General features: G+C 42.6%; 1 protein-coding gene across 1 annotated transcript in view; it reads right to left on the bottom strand.

The window, feature by feature from the left end:
* The window catches only part of rnmt (RNA (guanine-7-) methyltransferase), a 34,820-nt gene extending 17,307 nt beyond the window's left edge, over nt 1–17,513 (bottom strand). The window contains exons 1-7 of the mRNA XM_078541095.1: nt 17,282–17,513; nt 13,621–13,756; nt 9,683–9,808; nt 8,230–8,345; nt 5,923–6,104; nt 3,464–3,628; nt 1,050–1,167 (exon numbers count right to left, since the gene is read on the bottom strand). Of these exons, the coding sequence (XP_078397221.1) occupies nt 1,050–1,167; nt 3,464–3,628; nt 5,923–6,104; nt 8,230–8,345; nt 9,683–9,808; nt 13,621–13,756; nt 17,282–17,419 (981 nt within the window). The 5' untranslated portion in view covers nt 17,420–17,513. The remainder of the gene's footprint in view (nt 1–1,049; nt 1,168–3,463; nt 3,629–5,922; nt 6,105–8,229; nt 8,346–9,682; nt 9,809–13,620; nt 13,757–17,281) is intronic.
* Nucleotides 17,514–23,217: the final 5,704 nt, after the last annotated feature.

Here is a 23,217-nt window from a genome sequence, read left to right as displayed (position 1 = left end):
AATGTTCCAGCGGAGCCCAACACAACCTGGAGGAACAACACCTCATCTTCCGATTCAGTGTTTTATAGCCTTCTGGACTTAACATCAAGTTCAACAACTTCAGGCCATTTTGATCTTTTTCTAATTTTTTTTCCCCCATAACCCTCTCTCCACAGGGTCATCTGCAATTTGTTCTCTCTCCACAGATGCTGCCAGGTGCTGCTGAGTTTTTCCAGCATTTTCTGATCTTATTTGAGGTTTAGGGTAGCACTTTCAGAGCTTGGGGCATGGATAGGTTAACAGCAACCAAAAGCACCTACTGACTTTCACAACTGAACAGCCAATTTTTTTTTTTTATTTGCTCATAGGATGTGGGCATCACTGGCTAGGCCAGCATTTATTGCCATCCCTAATTGCCCTTGTTCAGATGGAAGTTAAGAGTCAACCACAATGTTGTGGGTCTGGAGTCACATGTAGTCCAGACCAGGTAAGGACAGCAGATTTCCTTCCCTAAAGGACTAATGGGTTTTTGCGACAATCAACAATGGTTTCATGGTCATCATCAGACTTTTAAGTCCAGATTTTTATTGAATTCGAATTTCACCATCTGCCATGGTGGGATTCAAACCCGGGTCCCCAGAGCATTATCCTGGCTCTCTGGATTACTAGCCCAGTGACAATACCACTATGCCACCACCTCCCCAAAAATATGAAGTGTGACTATCAATACTAAAATATAATAAATGTAACTCAATCTTCAGATTCAACACAGGAGTCTGTGGGTTCTATAAAGTTCTGACTTCTGCCAAATTGAGACTATAAAGCTTTCTGTATTAACTCATGCCCTCCCACTGGGAAAGAAAACTGAGCCTTTCATTCACCACATATGCCTGAAAAACATCCCAATTATGACTCCTGATTTCAGCCATTCTAAACATGCTGAATTTTGCACCAAAACTTAATATTTCAAGTATTTTACCATTAACAAAAGAAAGTCAACACCAGAAAACCAATGATGCTTGCCCAGTGAGATGTGGCCATAATCTTCACCAGCTACTATTTCACATTACCTCTAATGACTTCATTTTCTTCAGCAGCATTTTATGTTCTGAATTCTGGACTTTATCTTTGAAAAATTCTGAAAAGGTCTTTTTTAAAACGAGTTTCATCTTGTGCTTTTTAGCCATCCTAGAAGGACAAAGAGCAATCATATAGTTTCTGTAAAATTACACTGAGCTTCATACTAAGAAACTATACCAAAAAGTAGCTGACCAATTGGGTGTGAGAGGGGGCAATAATGCATGGTAAAGGCTTTTATTCCCACAACAACCTCAATTGTTACAATTTAATTACCACACAAACACATTTACTAAACACACTAAAATGCTCACTTTAAAGTTTGTTGCAAGAAGTGGGTGACCATGAGCTAATGAAATTCTCTTTAGCAAGTCTACAATCCAGCACAAAATAAATTGGAACTTTAAAACTCCTTTTGTATTTCCTGATGTACGAGCTATTACTTCAAGAGTGGTAAGTCTCTTGCCCAAAATGAAAAAAAATATACACAATATTGAGAGACTACATAGCCAATTCATTCTACTTGTGCTTTGATTCCTTTAAAATTTTTAGCTGGGGGTAAAATGGTTAGAGGACAAAAAGTGGAAGATTCAATGCAAATAAAGGTATGTTTTCTCAAAAATAATCGACTGGGAGACTAAATAATGGAACAAATTACAAAGAAAGAGAGAGGAAAAAATGCAGAACATTCTTTTCAGAAAAGAGCCACAAAACCACATTTACATCTCTTCAGTGAACTGTACTATAGTTCAATTAAGAATTGCCTAGAACCCTGCAAGATCCCCAAAGCCTATGAAATATCCCCAGTTCAGCTTGGAGGAAGCCACCAGCAAAAGCTCTGACCTACCCCCAAAAGTATGGCTCTCAGCGTTACAGGGTGAACAACCTCAATAATTCACTTTCTACTGCACAGTATCACATGATTTTTAGGTTGACTCTCCTGTGCAGTACTGAGAGAGTGCTGTACTGAAAGAGGCACCATTTTAGACCTTACACTGGAGCCCTGTTTACCTTCATGCATGAATCCCAAAAAGCTAGCATACAAGTTTAGCAGGTAATAGGGAGGGCAAATGGACTGTTGGCCTTTATTTCAAAGGGAATGGAGTATAAAAATAGGGAAGTCTTGCTAAAACTATATAAGGCACTAATTAGACCTTATCTAGAATACTGTGAACAGTTTTAGTCCCCTTATCTAAGGAAAAATAAACTGGCATTGGAGGCAGTCCAGAGAAGGTTCACTAGGTTGATCCCAGGTATGGAGGGATTTTCTTATGAGGGAAGGATGAGCCTGTACTCATTGGAGTTTATACGAATGAGAGGCGAGCTTTTTGAAACATAAGATTCTTAGGGAGCTTGACAGGGCAGATCCAAGAGGTTGTTTTCCCTTGTGGGTGAGTCTAGGACCAGAGGGCGTAATCTCAGAGTGAGGGGTCACCCATTTAAAACAGAGATGAGGAAGAATTTCTTCTCCCAAAGGATTGTTAATCTGTGGAATTCTTTACCACGGAGGGCTGTAGAAACTGGGTCATTAAGCATATTCAAGGCTGAGATAAGACAGATTTTTAATTAGTAAGGGAATCAAGGGTTATGGGGAAAAGGCAAGAAAGGGGAGTTCAGGACTATTAGATCAACCATGATCTCACTGAATGGCAGAGCAGACTCGATGGGCTGAATAGACTACTTCTGCTCCTCCTTATGGTCTCATGGATATGAAAGATCCCAAAGCACTATTTCAAACAGGGGAATTCTCCCTCATTATCTTGGTTAATATTTATTTCTTAATCAACATCACTAAAAAAACAGATTATCTGGTCATAATCACGATGCTGTTTGTGGGAGCTTGCTGTGAGCAAAATGGCTGCCATGTTTCCTACAACAATGGCTTCACTTCAATAGTCAGTCATTCATTGGCTTTGGGATGTTCTGAGTGCGAAAAGCACTTGGTTACTGTAGGTTCCATCTTTTTCGTACTGCAAAGGCAGATATGTTTTACCATTCAGTGTAAAAGTTAAGTTTCTCATGAACTCAATGCAAGGATTAAACCTTACTGCTATTTGTGACTGTCCACTTTTAGATTAAATAGTTTACTTGGACTGCACACAGAAATTCTAACTGAAACACTATGGGGAACAGCCTCCTTCTGTGCTGTAACAATTCTATGATCCTGTGGGTGGCATTTTAACTGAAGGTCATATTCCAACAATTAAAACAATACAATTGTCTGAAAATTGTATTTAATTTTTTTAGAGATGTTAATTTTGAACATTGTGGTGCCTCTTCCTCCTTGCAACAATCGTATTTAAATTTCCAAAGCAATAAGTCAAGTGAGGCAGCATTGGTAATCTAGCTTAACTAATTTTGAATCAGAACTGCTTGTTCACCAGTGCAATCCAGTCAGATAACTTACTCTTCAAACAGTGGAAAATAAACAAGGAACTCAGGGACATTAACTACTCCTTCCAAGTTAAAGTCGTACTGGCAGCCAAAGAGTGGGTATTCGCCCTTCTTCTGAAATGTTACACTGTACAATTCATTTCCAAACGAGTTGGTTTCTGATGCTTCCAGGCGTTTTCTGAAGAGGAAAGAAAAAAGTAGAAGTAACACCAATGTCATTTAAAAACAGCATGTGAATAATGGTTATAAAAATGTAAAATCCTCAAACTAGATAAGATACCTAGATGACAAATTTGCATTGTGATCAGAGATAAGGCCAGATAAGGCTTGATTGGCACCACATCCACAAATATTCGCTTCCTCCACCACTGATGCACAGTGGCAGCAGCGTGTACACCAAAAGGCACTGCAGAAACACACCAAGGCTCCTTAGACAGTGCCTTCCAAACCGACGACCGCTACCATTTAGAAGGGCAAAGGCAGCAGATAGATGGGAACGCCACCACATGGAAGTTCCCCTCCAAGCCACTCACCATCCTGACTTGGAAATAAATCCTTCACTGTCGCTGGGTCAAAATCCTGGAACTCCCTCCCTAACAGCACTGTGGGTGTACCTACACCACATGGACTTCACTGGTTCAAGGCGGCAGCTCACCACCACCTTCTCAATGGCAATTAGGGACGGGTAATAAATGCTGGCCTAGCCAGCAACACCCACATCCCTTGAATGAATTTTAAAAAAGACTTACCAAATTCAGGATTGGAAAGTAGCTCACAGAACTGCAAAGGATCAAGAGGCAGAGCTGGAAACTAGAAATATTTGTTGTTGGGGGGAAACAAAGCTAAATTTTGAGGTCAAGTGGGTAAACACTTGGGAAAGTATAATTTGTGAAAGAAGGGTCAAAATGGATTGGGATAAGGCTCTTTTTTTTGGAAGATATCACCAACATAATAAACAAGCTTCCATGTTAGCAATTCATAGGCAAAAAGAAGGGCCCAGGAATAAGAGACAAAATTTAGTACTTCACAGAAAAAAGATTGAATTACAGGAAAATTGGGATAAGCATAAAATTCAACGTTGGCAAAAGATTACGAAATAGGTTCCAACGGGGTTAGTATTGGGACCCAAGATACCTCTAAAATACAGCATCAACTTGGATGGCATTTCAAAATAAGAAATAAGAATAAGACCTCAAAATTGGTGGTTACAAAGTTAGGAAGTCAGCCAAATTCAGTAAGATGAAGATTTCGCAAATATCCTTTCCAGCTATTTGCCAAGTGCTCGAGGCTCAGCTATTCACAACCCCTATCAATGACAGCAAGGTGGGCCGAGTGCAATGTGTTCAAGTTTGCTGAGGATACAAAGTTAGGTGGGGAAGTTAGCTATGAGGATGCAAAAAGGCTACAATGGGATATATGATAGATAGTTTAGTAGGCAAGGATGTGGCAAATGGTATTTAGAGTGGAGGAATATAACATTCGTGCCACACAAGTGCCAGGCAATGAACATCTCCAACAAGAGAGAATCTAACCATCGCTGCTTGACGTTCAATGGCATTACCATCACTGAATCCCCCATTATCAGCATCCTGGGGGATTACCATTGACCAGAAACAGAACTGGACCAGCCATATAAATACTGTGGCTACTAGAGCAAGACAGAGGCTAGGAATCCTGCAGTGAGTAACTCACCTCCTAACTCCCCAAAGCCTGTCCGCCATCTACAAGGCACAAGTCAGGAGTGTGATGGAATACTCTCCACTTGACTGGATGAGTGCAGCTCCAACAACACTGGGGGGGGTCAAGGGGTGAACCATTCACCACAGATCATTCTGTTTCTAATTTGGGAATAAATAATCAGGAGGGCAAATTCAGGAAAGTTATGAGGGTTCGAGTTGATAAATCTACAAACCCATCAGAACAGTATTTGGGTACAGCGTAAAAGACAAGGTACTGAACTGCATAAGAGGAATCAAGTTCAAGCCCAAACATATTGTTGTTGAACAAAGCACTCTTCAGACCACCTAATATGAGAAAAGATAATATGACAGGAGGTAGGTACAGAGGTGAATAACAAAAGGCAATTTCAAGGAGAAATGGTGGGGTAGCTGAGCGTGTTTTCTTTGGGAAGGAGTAATTTCAAGGCAATATAATTAAAGTTATGACTGTGAAGTAAACTTTCAAAAAACATTGGCCCCCACAGATAAATATTCAAATTCTTAGTTGAACATTAGCAAGGGAAGCAAAGTGTAACTTCTTCATGCAAAAGATACAGCTGTGCAATAGTTGCCAGGGAAGGCCTTTGAAGCAGAACATTTAACTAAGTTAGACACAACTGAATGCAGTTCTGGAAACTTGGGTCCAATTTAGGGTTTTGTCATTCGATCTTCCTGCCATTTATTTCCTCCCACACCCATGTTTCAATTTTGGTAAGGATGAAAATAGTTTACTCCAAGATAAATTCAGACTCACACAAGTTCAAATGCATTTGGTGTAGTGCCAATGAAGTACCCTCCAGGGCGCAAGCGATCACAGGCATTCTTCAGCATGGTGTCTGCCTGTTGCAATGTCTCGAAGGAATAATGGTAGACAAACTGACAGCTACAGATATCAAACATTATGTCAGGATTCTGATATTTCTCAGTCAGCAACTCCTAAAAAAAAAACAAGGCATTTACATTAAACGTACACGACTGAAACCAAAACCATAACCAAACAGGCTAAGAATGTAGGTTAATAATAAAGAAATATATGGTTCTTAAACACTTTTCTCCCAACTTCCTCTAAGAGCCTAATTGTGTCACACACTATGATCAGTTACTTTTGTTTAAACTAAAAGTTAATTGTACATTTTCCACCTTACTCCTTGTCATGACAATCTTAGCTAATTTTCTAAATTTCTTTAAATGGACAACATTTACAAAGGATATCGAGGGTTGTCAGAGGGTGCAGAGAAGATTTACTAGACATTGTTTCAGGCATGAATGGATAGGCTGGAGAAACTGGATTGCTCTCCTTGCAGTAGAGAAGGTTATGGGGAAATTTGATAGAGGCTTTGAAAATCATGAAGGGTTTTGATAAGAGTAAGGAGAGACCGCTTCCCATGACAGAAGAATCAGTAACTAGAGGGCACAGATTTAAGGAAATTGGCAAAAGGGCCAGAGGCAACACAAGGAGGAAAAAAACCTAACCTAGTTATGATAATCTGGATGCAAGAAAAGGTGATGGAAGCAGATTCAATAACAACATTCAATAGGGAGCTACATGAATATTGGAAGGGGAAAAAGTTGCAGGGCTATGGGAAAGAGCTGGTACAGGCATTATGGGCCAAACAGCCTCCTTCTGTGCTATTTTGTTATATGATTCTAACAATTGAAAATACTGCCACCTTAAGGGCAATTAGGGATGGCAATAATTGCTGGCCTAGCCAGTGAAGCCCTTGTCCCGTGAAAGAAAAAACAATACAGTTTTTAGTTAAAAATTGAATTTGTTACAATCACAATAATAGTGTTTGGTACTTAATTCAGCTTAGTTAGTTAGCATACACTCACCTCCCATATCTAGTCTCCCTCAATCTCCAGATAAGAAAGAATGCAATGCTGGTGAACTAACTCTACTTCCTTGGATGAAAGCTAAATGAGTTTGATGTCACAGATTATACACATTTAAGTGAATGATTAACAGCTGAGTAAATGGGTATAAAGTAAAATTGAGATTGCAACCAACTTCTGTACTGCAGAGATTTTTTGGAACCATCCTACACCACACAAGCAGGCCATTCAGCTCATCACCTTTATACCAGTTCTTTCCAAGAACAGACCGAATTTAATCCCTTTGTCCTACCCTACATCTTCCCACAGTTATTATAAAATCAGCAAAAACTCCAAATTACTGAATCACAGAATCTTAACAGCACAGGAGGCCATTCGGCCCATTGTGTCTGCACCGACTCTCCAAATGAGCATTATGACCTCGTGCCATTGCTCTGCCTTTTCCCCGTACCCCTGCACATTGCTTCTATTTAATAATCATCTAATATCCTCTTGAATGCCTTAATTGAACCTGCCTCCACCACACATCCAGACAGTGCATTCCAGACCCAAACCACTCGCTGTGTGAAAAAGTTTTTTCTCATGTCACATTTGCTTCTTTTGCAAATCACTTTAAATCTGTGCCCTCTTGTTCTTGATCTTTTTACGAGCAGGAACAGCTTCTCCCTGTCTACTCTGTTCAGCCCCAGCATGATTTTGAACATCTCTATCAAATCTCCTCTTAGCCTTCTCTCTAAGAACAACAGTCCCAACATCTCCAATCTATCGAAGTTTCTCATCCCTGGAACCATTCTTGTAAACTTCTTCTCATTCTCCCCAATGTGCTCACATCCTTCCCATAGTGTGGCACCCAGAACTGCACACAATACTCCAGCTGAGGTCTAACAAGTGTTTTATATAAATGCAGCATAACCTCCCTGCTCTTGTACTCTATGCCCCTATTAATAAAGCCCAGAATACTATATGCTTTATTAACTGAGGTCCGTGTACAGTTTACTGCATTCAATTTAAAGTTGCTAAACACAAATTATCTGCTAATCCAATTCTCAAACACTAAATTCCAAGTTAGCCTAATTGACCTTATTGGATAAAGCACTGAAAATAAATGTGAAGCAGACCATTTAAATTGGAAGAGCATTGGAAAAGTACAGGCATTTATAAATTTATATATTTATGTATTATGGTAGATTATAGAACTGAAGCATGTCCTAAACTTGAAGCATTTTACCTTGGTGCAGTCTGCTCTTACAAACTCTGCAGCAAAAAGCTGTTCGTTAGAGTAACATCTGTTTTTCATGTCACCATATCGCTGAACGCACTGTTCCACAGAAATATCAGCAATATCTGTTAGAGGAGAAAGGGAGAAAAAGAATTTTAGCAATTATTTTCATGAATTAAACATAAACTTAATTTTTTTAACCAACTTTATATTCATCATCATCTCTGTCTCTCTCTCTCTCTCCCCCAATTCCTAAGTAAATTCTGAGAGATGCTGTCTCTGGAACTGAGACAAGAGACCAATGCCCAGTCCAGCCTGAGATGGCAATGGGCAAATCCTGAGCCTAATTTAAGACAGGAAAGACAATAAGGCAATATTTAACACAAAAAGCATGTCTTCTTTCCAAGGCACTCGAGAAGGTCAACACCATCCAAGACAAAGCAGCCTGCTTGATTGGCACTCCATCCACCATCTTAAGCGTTGACTCCCTCCATCAGTAGCACTCCACCGAAGCACTGTGTACCAACTACAAGATGCACTGCCAATGTTTCTTTGATAGCTCCTCCCAAACATGCAACTTTTACCAACTAGAACAACATGGGCAGCAGGCCACACCACCACCTGCAAGTTCTCCTGCATGTCTCACACCATTCTGACTTGAAAATATCATTATAGGTGGGTCAAGATCAAGGAACTCTATCTCTAACAGCACCTTCGCCACAGGGACCAGGGCAGTTCGCCACCACCTTCTCAAGGACAATTAGTGACGGGCAATAACTACTGGCCTTGGCAACAATACCCACATCCCTGGGATGGACAACCAAGAAAAACCCTATGAAAATCTTATTTAACAATTTAACTGCTAAAATAGATTGTTTTGTGATCCAAAAAGATAAGCTTCATTTCACAAAGGGGTTAAGAAATAGTGAGAGAAATGTATTAAATTAAGTGGTCACCATTAACCTCGTTGGAAGAAACTGGCTTAAAAGGGCCTAAAAGCAAAAATTATGATGGAACAGAATGAAATTAGAAAATTATTCTTCAGTGACCAAATAAATTGGACTACATGCTAATTCTATTGGACTTAATAACTGCTAAACAGTTCCCATCGATGGGTTGAATGGCCTATTCCTGCTCCTATGTCGGTTAAAGCTTAAGTGCTGATGACTTAGTTTAAAACAGACAGCAAAAACATGTTTAGGGCGTTTTTTCCAACTATTTTATTTCTTTTTAAACAGGATTAAAAATTATCAATTTTAAAACACTATAGTTAGAATTTGCACGTCATTCGAGTCGTAAAATAAAGGTATATTTTAATGAAATTAACAAAATATTAATTCATGCATCAATGCAAAGATGAAAGCAAAGCACATAATTCAAATATTTTATAAACTGCTTGATTCTGGACCAATTTCCAAAACGGATTAAGTTTCTTCTCTCGTCTCTCCCGCAAATTACTTACCAACACAAACCAGTTTGTTAATCTGTCCTTTTTTCCACTTCAGTAAATCACCACCTTTTCCACAACCTAGGTCCAAGACAGAGATGTTGTGCCTATTCTTCTGCTTCACCTTTTCAAGATACTCTCCTGCAATAAAAAGCAAGTTTACCTCAAAATTCCTTGAACTTCAGAGTCTGCCTTTTATGAACTATTAATCATGTTTTTACCTGGAGGCCGGTTTGTTAGTAGTGGGCCATGAAATGGTAGCAGAAAATGTTAAGACGTGCACAGCTAGAGGTCGAGGTTACATTTGATCTATAAACTTGTTATCCTGTTTGGATGAATAGTCAGGTCCAAATTATAAACCCATCTTTCTCTTTCAGATGCTTGCCTTCCTACTGCACATTTTTAGTTTCAGGTTTCTAGTATTTTCTAGTCTTTCTACAATATAAAATGACCTGCTTGGTTACAACTTTATAAGCATATAATGGTATAGCCTAACTATTTTAGATTAATACTGACCACTCAAAGTTGTAGCAATTGCTCTCCAATGAATAAGTTTTCTGTGACCCAATAACTCCCCCTCCAATGGCATCACTATACCCAACAAACAAAACTCTCCCTATTTCCACAATCTTATGTTCTGCAGGAAAAATATGCAATGAATATACAGCAGTGATCGCCAAGTATTTCTGTGATCAGGCGATGGGAATAAATTGATCGATCTTCATTCTCATGATTTAGGCTGTCTTCGGAACCTTGCCAGGTTACCATTGACATATGCATGTAAAATTGAATGTAAATACCTTTGTCAATTCCACAGTTTCAGCTATTGGATGTTAAAATACAAATACGATAGCCTGTGATTTGGATGCTTTCTGCTGAACCACAGATTTGGCAGTCTATTCCGACATATTCAGCCTATGTGCGTTTCAATTTAAAGCGCCCTACATCAAGTGATATTTCACACCCTCGAGGTGGATGCAAAAGATCCCATGGCAGTGCTTTGAAAACAAGCAGGGGAGTTCTCCGCGGTGCTCTGGCCAATATTCTGGCGCAACTAACACCTGAAGGCAAATTATCTGGTTGCCACCGCCAATTATGGGAGCTTGCTATGAGAAATTATGCCAAAATTAGGAGAGCTAGTTCACAGACTAGTCAAGCAACAGCCGGGCAGTCATACTCACAGAATCATACCTTACAGGCAATGTCCCAGACACCACCATCACCATCCCTGGGTATGTTCTGTCCCATCGGCAGGACAAAGCCAGCAGAGGTTGCAACACAGTGGCATACGGTTGGGAGGGAGTTGCCCTGGGAGTCCTCAACATCAACTCCGGCCCCCAGGAAGTCTCATGGCACCAGGTCAAACATGAGCAAGGAAACCTCCTGCTGATTACAACATACCATCCCTCAGCTGATGAATAAGAACTCCTGCACGTTGAACACCACTTGGAGGAAGCACTGAGGGGGCAAGGATGCAGAATGTACTCTGGGTAGGGGACTTCAATGTCCATCACATCAGTAGGACAACTACTGAACAAGTCTTAAAGAACATAGCTGCTACACTGGGTCTGCGGCAGCTGGTGAGGGACCCAACAAGAGAGAAAAACATAGTTGACCTCATCCTCACCAACCTGCCTGCAGCAGATGCATCTGTCCATGACAGTATCGGTAGGAGTGACAACCGCACAGTCCTTGTGAAGATAAAGACCCGCCTTCACATTGAGGATACCCTCCATCATGTTGTGAGACACTACCACCGTGCTAAATGGGATAGATTTCAAACAGATCTAGCAACTCAAGACTGGGCATCCATGAGGCGCTGTGGGCCATCAGCAGCCGCAGCATTGTACTCGAACACAATCTGTAACCTCATGGCCCAGCATATCCCCCACTCTACCATTACCATCAAGCCAGGGGATCAACCCTGGTTCAATGAAAAGTGCAGGGGAACATGCCAGCAGTAGTTCCAGGCAGACCTAAAAACAAGGTGTCAACCTGGTGAAGCAACAACACAGGACTACTTGCATGACAAACAGCACAAGCAGCAAGCAATCGACAGAGCTAAGTGATTCAAGAACCAATGGGTGAGATCTAAGCTCTGCAGTCCTACCACATCCAGTAATGATTGGTGGTGGCCAATTAAACAACTCACTGGAGGATGAGCCTCCACAATCTTCAGCCAGAAGTGCCGATGATCCATCGCAGCTTCATCCTGGAGGTCCTCAGCATCACACGGTGCCAGTCTTCAGCCAATTCGATTCACTCCATGTGATATCAAGAAACTGCTAAAGGCACTGGGATACTGCAAAGGCTATCGGCCCCGACAACAATCCGGCAATAGTACTGAAGACCTGTGCTCCAGAACTTGCTGCACCCCTAGCCAAGCTGTTCCAGTACAGTTACAACACTGGCATCAACCCACCTATATGGAACACTGCCCATGTATGCCCTGTACTCAAAAAGCAGGACAATTCCAACCCAGACAATTACCGCCCCATCAGTCTACTCTCCATCATCAGTAAAGGAAGGAGTCATCAACAGTGCTATTAAGTAGCACTTGCTTAGCAATAATTTGCTCACTGGCACTCCATTTGGGTTCCGCCAGGGCTACTCAACTTCTGACCTCATTACAGCCTTGAATCAAACATGGACAAAAGAGCTGAACTCCCAAGGTGAGGTGAGAGTGACTGCTCTGGACAGCAAGGCAGCATTTGACTGGGTGTGGCATCAAGGAGCTCTAGCAGAATTGGAGTCAATGGGAATCAGGGGGAAAACTCTCCACTAGTTGAAGTCACACCTAGCACAAGGGAGATGGTTGTGGTTGTTAGTGGTCAATCTCACTTCCAGTACATCACTGCAGGAGTTCCTCAGGGTAGTGTCCCCGGTCCAACCACCTTCAGCTGCTTCATCAATGGCCTTCCTTCCACCATAAGGTCAGAAGTGGGGATGTTCGCTGATGATTGCACAATGTTCAGCTCCATTCGCGACTCCTCAGATATGGAAGCAGTACATGTCCAAATGCAGCAAGACCTGGACAATATTCAGGCGTGGGCTGTGGCTACAACAGGTCAGAGGCTAGAAATCCAGCAGCAAGTAATTCACCTCCTGACTCCCCAAAGCCTGTCCACAAGGCACAGGTCAGAAGTGTGATGGTATACTCTCCACTTGCCTGAATGTGTGCAGCTCCAGCAACACTCAATAAGCTTGACACCATCCAAGACAAAGCAGCCCATTTGTTTGGCACCCCATCCACAAATATTCACTCCCTCCACCACCGATGCACAGTGGCAGCAGTGTGTGCCATCTACAAGATGCACTGCAGAAACTCACCAAGCCTCCTTAGACAGCAATTTCCAAACCCACGACCACTGCCATATGGAAGGCCAAGAGCAACAGACATGTGAACACCGTCATTTGGAAGTTCCCCTTCAAGCCACTCACCATCCTGACTTGGAAATATATCGCCGTTCTTTATCTGTCGCTGGGTCAAAATCCTGGAACTCCCTCCCTAACAGCACTGTGGGTGTACCTATACCACATGGACTGCGGCAGCTCACCACCACCTTCTCAAGGATAATTAGGGATAGGTAAAAAATGCTGGCCTAACCAGTGACACCCACATCCAATAAATGAATTTAAAAAAGATGCTCTGTAAATGAAAGTTTTTTTTTTCATTCTTACATGGGGTGTGGCTGACGCTGACAAAGTGCCACTCAGTTCAAGAGCAATTAGGGATTGGCAATAAATGCTGGCCTAGCCAGTAACACCCACATCGCATGAATGAATAAAAAAAATGGCTGCCACATTTCCCACATTACTACGCTACATTAGTCATAATGGGTTTTTGGACATCCTGAGAATGCGAAAAATGGTGCATAAATGAAAGTCTTCATTTTCTTCCTCCCCCAAACAGGAGGTTGAAATGCAGTATAAATCAGAGATTACATACATACCAATAAGGACACTCTTGATCCAGTTGTTGAAGTTGCGCAAGTAAAAGATACGACTCTGACTACGAACTTCCAAACCGCATTCCTGAAGCTCATTGTAGTGTGCAGCCACTTTACTGCAGTGTCCTTCATCTATTTTCTGATTAAAAAAAAACAAAATGTTTAAAAAGTTAATACAAAAAATACTTTGCATAATTGCAGATTTTAATTTGAAAAATAATGTTGATGACATGGGTATTAAACAGCAAATGGAGATTGAAAAAGTTTTTGCCACAAATCGATTTTTCTATTGGTAGATTTACAATGTTTTTGGCAAAACCAACCATTTGGCCAACAGTGCAAGATTTCTACCAGTGACATTTAAGACTTAGCAAAAGGGTTAAATTTCAAAAATGCAAGTAGATTGCTCATGTCTGGTGTTCTCACAATACAAGAAGCAGACACTGTTGTTCAGGTGTCACATCTCAAAATTTACATACCATTAGCAGAAGCTAATCATCCCACATACATTCCCAGCCACTATGTTGCTTTTCTAAAGTGATGTTGCTCTATGGAACTCTAGTCAGTGATGATTTTAGCCAATAATGTATTGAAAGGAGACAAAGAGTAAATGTGAGCAAAATCCCTGATTTTTTTTTCAGAAAAGGAATCCATTATCAGGCAGCCGTGGAAATACATTTGAAAAAAATAAATCCAAAGTTTTCTGCTTTAAGATGCCTGTATAGATTGAAATCTTTAATTATGCACATAGATTTCTATTTTCCACTGAAAAAAATTATATGTCAGCAGATGCATTAGATGGCATTCGTGCTGCAATACCAAATCCATTTTGGCCACCAGTCTTCACATCATCACCCTGTCCATTTAACACAGCCCATGAACATTGCCAATTCTGAAGTTCATCAGGTCTTTTTTAGGGTCATTCAACAACATTTCACACATAAAAATTACGTCTTCATAATGGTTCTTTAGCTGTAGTTATTATTCAGATTGCCTTTAAAAACTTAAGTTACACCTCAGTAAACAAGGCTTAACTTTTTAAACATGGTTTCCAACGGAAAATGGGAAGTTCTCCGATTATGACCTGGAAACAAATCAGTAGCCTTCGTCAAGAAACCACATGAATAGCTACAACTGAAAGGGGAGAAGTTTGCATGCATAAAGGAGAGTGGCTTTTCTGAGGTTGTGATTAAGACACTGAGAAAAAGCACAGCACTTAACAGATTGCCAGCATCAAAAAACCAGGTGGCAAACACGATTCTCGCTGCACCATCATCACAAGGACATCAGTAGAGAGATGTCTTGTTTAGCCTCAGCATTTCCAGGTTAAGATAGCAAAGCACAAGCCAAGGTTTGTTTTTTATTTATTCTGTGACGAAAGCATAATTTTCACAATAAACCAGAAAAATATTATGAAGTAGGTTTATCGGGGTAAGTATACGTGATTTTGTATGTGTGATTTCATTACATTTGGAGTTGAGTAGACTGCAACCTTGAAATCAAAAGAAGCTAGGTATAGAAATGTGCTTGACATGCTGAGTAAACATAGATGCTGTCTTAGCATGCAAGGTATGAAGGGAATTTGCATTTTTAAATAAATGAAGGGATTGTTGGATTTCAACGGGATCTTAGTCTGTTTACAACTAGCCAGATAAGCAAGGCTAAGGGGTGTGGTTATTTTTCCCAGAGGTTACTGGCAATATTGGCAACATGAAAGTTTTTATATTATGAGGAAGATACAGTTTCAAAGACAAAGAACAATAGGCTTTACATATGAAAAAGAGAGAAACATATGTAAAAGGAGAATGAAAGGCTACGTAGGAGAAGGCCATGTAAGATCTAATGGGTGTGTGAGAAACAGCCTTCAAGAAGCCTCCAGCCATTTGTGCATAAGTCTGCTATGTAAAGAAACTGAAGTTTGGGAGACACCCATTTGGAATTCCACTGTCAAGTGGGTACTGTGTTAACTTGCTGATTTTGTTTTAAATCTAAAATCTATTTTGGACTGTTGCTTTAAAGGGGATATAACTGGGTGTCAGGTTAATTAGGAATTTTAGGAGTTGTTATAGTAGTAAGTAATTGTAGTCGTATGTATGTGCTTGAAATTTTTTATTTTCTTAAATATTTTAATTTAGTTTTTAAAAAAATCTCTAAAGGTCAGGGTGGACTCATTACTTCTGAATTTAGTGCACACATCTTCTCATGATAAATGCAAATTGCAAAACCATTGTGATAGTGTGACCAAGTTTCCATTGTGGATTTGGTCTGCCTGGCACACATCATCTGCCACATCATAATTCACGACATGTGGACATCACTGGCAAGACCAGCTTTTATTGTCCATCTTGAATTTCCCTCAAGAAGCTGGTGAGTCACACTCTCCTCTTGAATACAATCAAGTGGCTTGCTAGACCATTTCAGACAGCAGTTAAGAGTCAACTACATTGCTGAGAGTCTGGAGTAAGACAGAGATGGAACAAACCAGGTATGGATGGCAGATTTCCTGGCCTAAAGAACATTCATGAGCCAGATACATTTTTACAACAATCCAGTAGTTTTATGGTCCCAGATTTTATGTAGTTGAATTCCCGATATGTTGGGATTTCATATCTCTGGATCATTAGTTCGGTAACATAACCACTACACGAACAAACATCTATTTATCACTCTAGCTAGAAGTCTTGATCCTACAATTTCTGCTAGCTCAGCTTTGGGTTCCCCCAAATCCTTTACCGAGGCTGCACCCACCCCACCCTTTCAACCGAGGCTGCACCCCCCCCACCCCATCCTTTCAACCGAGGCTGCACCCCACCCCACACCCCCCCCATCCTTTCAACCGAGGCTGCACCCCCCCCCACTATCCTTTCAACCCAGGCTGCACCCCCCACCACCCCCCCCCCCCCCCCCCATATCCTTTCAACCCAGGCTGCACCCCCCACCATCCTTTCAACCCAGGCTGCACCCCCCCCCCCCCCCCCCATTCCCCATCCTTTCAACCCACCCCCACCCTTTCAACCGAGGCTGCACCCCCCACCCCCCCCCATCCTTTCAACCCAGGCTGCACCCCCCACCCCCCCCCCCCCCCCATTCCCCATCCTTTCAACCCACCCCCACCCTTTCAACCGAGGCTGCACCCCCCACCCCCCCCCAACCTTTCAACCGAGGCTGCACCCCCCACCCCCCCCCAACCTTTCAACCGAGGCTGCACCCCCCCCACCCCCCCCCCCCCCCCCAAATTCTTTCAACCGAGGCTGCAACCCCCACCCACCACCCCCATCCTTTCAACCGAGGCTGCACCCCACACACCGCACCACCCCCCCCTCTAAATAAACTTGAGGGTCCATCGCCTCCCTCGTCCCTTTTATAAAGCAGGGAGGGAAGCTGCTGTGTTTTGATTGTATGAAGTCCCTCTGCTCAGACTGCAGTCACAGGAGTCTTGCCGGGTGATAACCATTTCCCCCCCCCCACCAGACCCCAGACCCCGGCCCCCTCCCCCAGACCCCAGACCCAGGCCCCGGCCCCCTCCCCCAGCCCAGGCCCCAGACCCCAGACCCCGGCCCAGGCCCAGACCCCGGCCCAGGCCCCCTCCCCCAAACCCCGGCCCCCTCCCCCAAACCCCGGCCCCCTCCCCCAGACCCAGACCCAGGCCTCGGCCATCCCGTACCCGGACTTTCCGCCCGATCTCCTGCTCCTGCTCCTCCTGCCGCTTCCGTTTCTCGTGCTGTTTGACTCCGCTGCCGGGGTTGTTGACAGAAACGCTCTTCCCCGGGGTCTGGCTCTCATGCTCGGCCGAGCTGCTCATCTTTTCTCGGACAGTCTCCCGCTTTTTGAATCCAAATGGGGGCAGGGGTGGGGTGTAAAAAAGCTTCAAACGCACTCAGCGGCGTCCTACCACTACTTCCGGTTGGCAGATAACCTCTGACCCACCCCCATCATTTCTCCTTCCGGTTCATGCGCATGCCTGCGGTTGCCATGGAGACCGTTTCCCCATCCCACTCAAAGCTCGGTCCATTGGGACCAATACCAACTTGGAAGAGCCTCTAACAATGGGGAAAGACCTGCATTTATCTAGCATCTTTCACTACCACAGGACGTCTCAGATCACCTCACAGCCAATGAAATCCTTTTTAAAAGCGTGATCATTGTTGCCCATATGGAAAACGCAGCAGCCCAACTGTGCACAGCAAGATCCCACATGCAGCAAAATGTTCCACAAAGGAAGATCCAGCTCAAAATGCTCTTGCACAAGGAGGAAGGAGAAGATGATGGGCTCACATTGTTTTAAGACAACCAGGGTGGGCAAATGTTTTTGTTGTTGTTGTGATCTGGAACGTGCAGACTGAAAGTAAGCAGATTCAAGAGGAACTTTTAAAAGGGAATTGCATAATAACTTAAGAAACTTAAAAGAAAAAAAAATACTGGGTTACAGTGAAAGTGCAAGGGAGATGGACTGATTGGATTGCACTTTTAAAGAGCGCAAGCACAATGGACCAAATGGCCTCCCCCCGATGTCTGATTGGCTTCTATAATTTGCAGGACAAATCTGCCGTAGGAGGAGCATTTGTCTCTTGGACCACATACACTCAGGAAAGCGTGAGCTGGCATGGCCGCTTCACCCCTCTCCTCGCCACCCCCACCACGACCGCCACCCTCCCTGCAGCCGTGTCATGATGTCGTCAAAGTATAACCTGCCACTACTTTTACCTACAAAAGGCTCCAAGGCTGGATAGTTGCTTCTCCCTCAATAAGGACCACTGCCCCTTATCCCTCTATCATCACAAGGTGGCATTAGTCCACTAGCTAAACTCTAGGCAATACACACAGTTATAAGTTAGTTCTTTCAAAATTGTAAAAGTTGAGAGATGAATAGATCAGTAAAAAGTGACATTGCAGGGTGACCTGTATTTTAAGGAAACTTTGGTTCCTGGGAGACCATCTCGGCCATATTTCTCAGGCAGCGACAGAGCGACTGCTGGGGAGTCTCCTCTTGTTGCTGCCCTTGTATCTTTGGTGGATAAAATAGGGAGAACTTGACTGAAATTAAACCTACTTTAAAACACGGATTTTCATATTTACATGATGTATTATATATTGATCTATAATATGCGAACTTTAATGACTGTACACTGAATGTCACAATGCTGCTTTATTGCTGTTTTGATTTTGCTGGCATCTGGGGTCATGTTAATTTTCAAGAGGGTTTTTTATGTATTCTTTCATGGGATATGGGCATTGCTAGCTGGGCCAGCATTTGTTGCCCATCCCCAACTGCGCTTGAGAAGGTGGTGCTGCATTAAAATGGGGTCACATTGGAAAATAGTTTGCGATTGTGAACCAGACAGGAACGCTGTCCTTCAAGCATAGCATCTTTGATGCCTTAACTTCTAGCATGAAAATGGTGTGCATTATTATTTATAACACTTGGGCTCCTGACCTCATTAAAGCCTTGCACCAAACATGGACCAATGAACTGAGTTCCAGAGGTGAGGTGAGAGTGACTCACCTTGACATCAGGACAACATTTGACCAACTGCAGCATCAAGGAGTCCCAGTAAAATTGAAGTCAATGGGAATCGGGGGGGGGGGAAACTATCCACTGGTTGTAGTCATACTTAGCACAAAAGGAAGATAGTTGTGGTTTTGGAAGCCAATCATTTCAGCCCCAGGACATTGCTACAGGAGATCTTCAGGGTAGTGTCCTAAGCCCAACCATCTTCAGCTGCTTCATCAATGACCTTCCCTCCATCATAAGGTCAGAAGGGGGGTGCGGGTGTTCGCTGATGATTGCACGATGTTCAGCACCATAATCAACTCCTCAGATACTGAAGTAGACCATGTCCATATACAAAAACAGAATTACCTGGAAAAACTCAGCAGGTCTGGCAGCATCGGCGGAGAAGAAAAGAGTTGACGTTTCGAGTCCTCATGACCCTTCAACAGAACTAAGTAAAAATAGGAGAGGGGTGAAATATAAGCTGGTTTAACCCTCTCCTATTTTTACTTAGTTCTGTTGAAGGGTCATGAGGACTCGAAACGTCAACTCTTTTCTTCTCCGCCGATGCTGCCAGACCTGCTGAGTTTTTCCAGGTAATTCTGTTTTTGTTTTGGATTTCCAGCATCCACAGTAGTTTTTTTGTTTTTTTGTCCATATACAGCAAGACCTAGACTGATAAGTGGCAAGTAATGTGCATGCCACACAGGGTGCCAGGCAATGACCATCTCCATCAAAAGACTCTAATCATTTCCTCTTGATATTCAATGACATTACCATTGCTGAATCCCCTACTAAGAACATCCTGGGGGTCATCATTTACCAGAAACTTCACAGGACCAGATGTGTAAATACCGTTTCCACAAGAGCAGGCCAGAAGTTGAGAATTCTGTGGTGAGTAACTTACTTCCTGACTCCCCAAAGCCTCCACCATCTACAAGGCACAAGTCAGGTATCTGATAGAATACTGTCCATTTGCCTGGATGAGTGCAGTTCCAACAACACTCAAGAAGCTTGACACCATTCGGGATAAAGCAGCCCACTTCATTGGCACCCCATCCAGCAGTTTGAAATTCATTGCATCTACCATTGCAGCCATGTGTACCATCTACAAGATGCACTGCAGCAACTCGCCAAAGCTTCTTCAACAGCACCTTCCAAACCCATGGTCTCTACTACCTAGAGGAACAAGGGCAGCAGACGCATGGGAACGTCACTACCTGCAAGTTGAACACCACCCTGACTTGGATATTGTCATTCCTGCATCATCGCTAAGTCAAAATCCTGGATCTCCCACCCTAGCAACACTGTGGGTGTACCTGCACCACATGGACTGCAGTGATTCACAAAGGCAGCTCACTACCACCTTCTCAAGTGCAATTAGGGATGGGCAACAAATGCTGCCCTTGCCAGCAACACACACATCCCATGAACACAATGATTTCTGCAATATTCAGAAAGGGATGACTAGATTATTTACATGTTGCAGCACACTGAGAGGCAACTGCTTCATATGCACCTCCACCATGCCCCAGCTTCAGGGTAACATGAGTGAGCAGGAATTTGTCTGAGAATTGGACTTCAGCCCTTTGGAATGTGAAGCCTGCCATCCATGTTCTCTCAAGCCCATCCCTTGGCCTCTCAAGGGCAGAAGAGAAAACCTTTTTTAAATTGGACCCCAAGCCTTGACTTACCTGGAAATGTCCATGAAGCTCCCATTTGCTCTAAGATAGACTGCAGATTTTCAAGTCTCTCTCAATGTCAGAGCTATCAGAGCTACACTTCTACAGTGTCTCCAGCATGCCAGTTAGAAAGCTTGCAAGATTCCCAAAGGACTAAATTAAGTTTTCTTCCCTACTAACATGTTCCATGCGCAGCTCCAAAAGGTAGAAATCTACAAGGAAGAAATGTTTGTCTCTTTGCCTTTCAATTTGTGATTACTGCTCTGCTACCACCTCTTAGTCCTTATTACTGCTGGGTGTCTCATCTTCTGCTCCCATGGTCTCGCTATCTGATTCCCCAAAGTGAAAGTTTCTATGCTGGAAGGTGAAGAGTCTTTGATGGGCGTTTGTGATGGATCAGCTTTCTCTTCATCTCCGATTCTCACTATATCATCTTGTGAGGCCACAACACAAAAAGGGGACATAGGGAGTCACTAGGTCAGGATTAGTGCAATGCAGAGTTGTTGGAGGGTTGTAGAGATCAGAGGAGGTTACAGAGCTGGGTTACAGAGTTCAAGGTCATGGAGGGATTTCAATACAAGGATGAGAATTTTAGCTTTGAGGTGTTGTTGGACCAGGAGCCAATGTAGATCATTGAGCACAGGGGTGATGGGTGAGCGCTACTTGAAGATGGTTAGAATATGGGTAATAGAGTTTTGGAGGAGTTCTGGTTTATGGAAAGTGAAAGGTGGGTAGCTGACCAGTTTCAGCCTTGGAATAATCTAGGAATAAAAACGAACGAGTGGTTTGCCACAGGGATCAGTGCTGGGGCCTCAACTTTTTACAATTTATATAAATGACTTGGATGAAGGGACCGAAGGAATGGTGGCTAAATTTGCTGATGACACAAAGAGAGGTAGGAAAGTATATTGTGAAGAGGACGTAAGGAGGCTACAAAGTGACATAGATAGGCTAAGTGACTGGGCAAAGATCTGGCAAATGGAGTATAATGTGGGCAAATGTGAAGTTGTTCCATTTTGGCAGGAAGAATAAAAAATAAGCTTATTATCTAAATGGTGAGAGATTGAGGAGCTCTGAGATTCAGAGGGATCTGAGTGTCCTAGTGCATGAATCACAAAAGGTTAGAATGCAGGTACAGCAGGTAATTAGGAAAGCTAATTGGATGTTATCATTTATTGTGAGGGGAATTGCTTACAAAAGTAGGGAGGTTATGCTTCAGTTGTACAGGACATTGTTGACACCACAGCTGGAGTATAATGTACAGTACCAGTCTCCTTACTTAAAGAAAGATGTAAATGCGTTAGAAGCAGTTCAAAGAAGGTTTACTAGACTAATACCAGGAATGGTTGGGTTGTCTTATGAGGAAAGGCTGGACAGCTTAGGCTTGTATCCATTGGAATTTAGAAGAGTAAGAGGCAACTTAATTGAAACCTTTAAGATTCTGAGGGGTATTGACAGGATGGATTTGGAGAGGATGTTTTCTCTTGTGGGAGAATCTATACCTAGGGGTCACTGTTTAAAAATAAGGGGTCGCTCATTTAAGACAGAGATGAGGAGAATTTTTTTCTCTCAAAGGATTGTGAGTCTTTGGAACTCTCTTCCTCAAAAGATAGTGGAAGCAGAGTCTTTGAATATTTTTAAGGCACAGCTAGATAGATTCTTGATTAAGGGGGTGAAAGGTTATCAGGATAGGCAGGAATGTTGGATTGACGTTACATTCAGATCAGCCATGATCTTTTTGAATGGCGAGCAGGCTCGAGGGGCCGAGTGGCCTACTCCTGCTCCTAATTCGTATGTTCCGGCAGTGGATGGGCTGAGGCAGAGAACAGCGATTTATGGAGGCGGAGTAGGCAGTTTTCTGATGCAGAGGATATTGGGTCAGAAGCTCAGCTTAGGGCTACATTGGTTGCAAACAGACTGGGTCATCATGAGACAGTGGCCAGAGAGAGGAATGGAATGGGTAGTGAGAACACATGAATCTGTGGCGGAGGCTGAAACCAATGGCTTTGGTCTTCCTTGGATGACTTCAAAGTAAAGGACAAAAAGATAAGCCATTACAGGAGATTCTCTGGCTACAACTGGATAGGTAAGAGCAAATTATTTAAGGCCTTAATTTTGAGTACTTAAATCTACATAGTACAACCAAAAATGATTAATAGATTGGGACAAACGTTTAAACAAATGCTTCTCATGTTTACTATAAAGTAAGAAGGAAGGTGTATGTAGAGAAATCGCAATTACGCTCATTATAGTCTTTTGTTTGCTGATTACAGCAATTTCATAAACGTATTTCTTGGGAAACAGGCATATTTATTTGAATATAAACAAGAACAATCAAAATCTTGCACCAAATAGTTGTCACATTAGCAAAGAGGAAATTTTCCTTTAGGAGTTTATTGTGAAATAATTTTTGTTAAAAACCACACA

Source organism: Cetorhinus maximus, chromosome 4, assembly GCF_964194155.1.
Source record: "Cetorhinus maximus chromosome 4, sCetMax3.hap1.1, whole genome shotgun sequence".
NCBI lineage: Eukaryota > Metazoa > Chordata > Chondrichthyes > Lamniformes > Cetorhinidae > Cetorhinus > Cetorhinus maximus.
The sequence above is the reverse complement of the archived record's forward strand: the minus strand, read 5'-3'. Positions and strand labels throughout refer to the sequence as shown.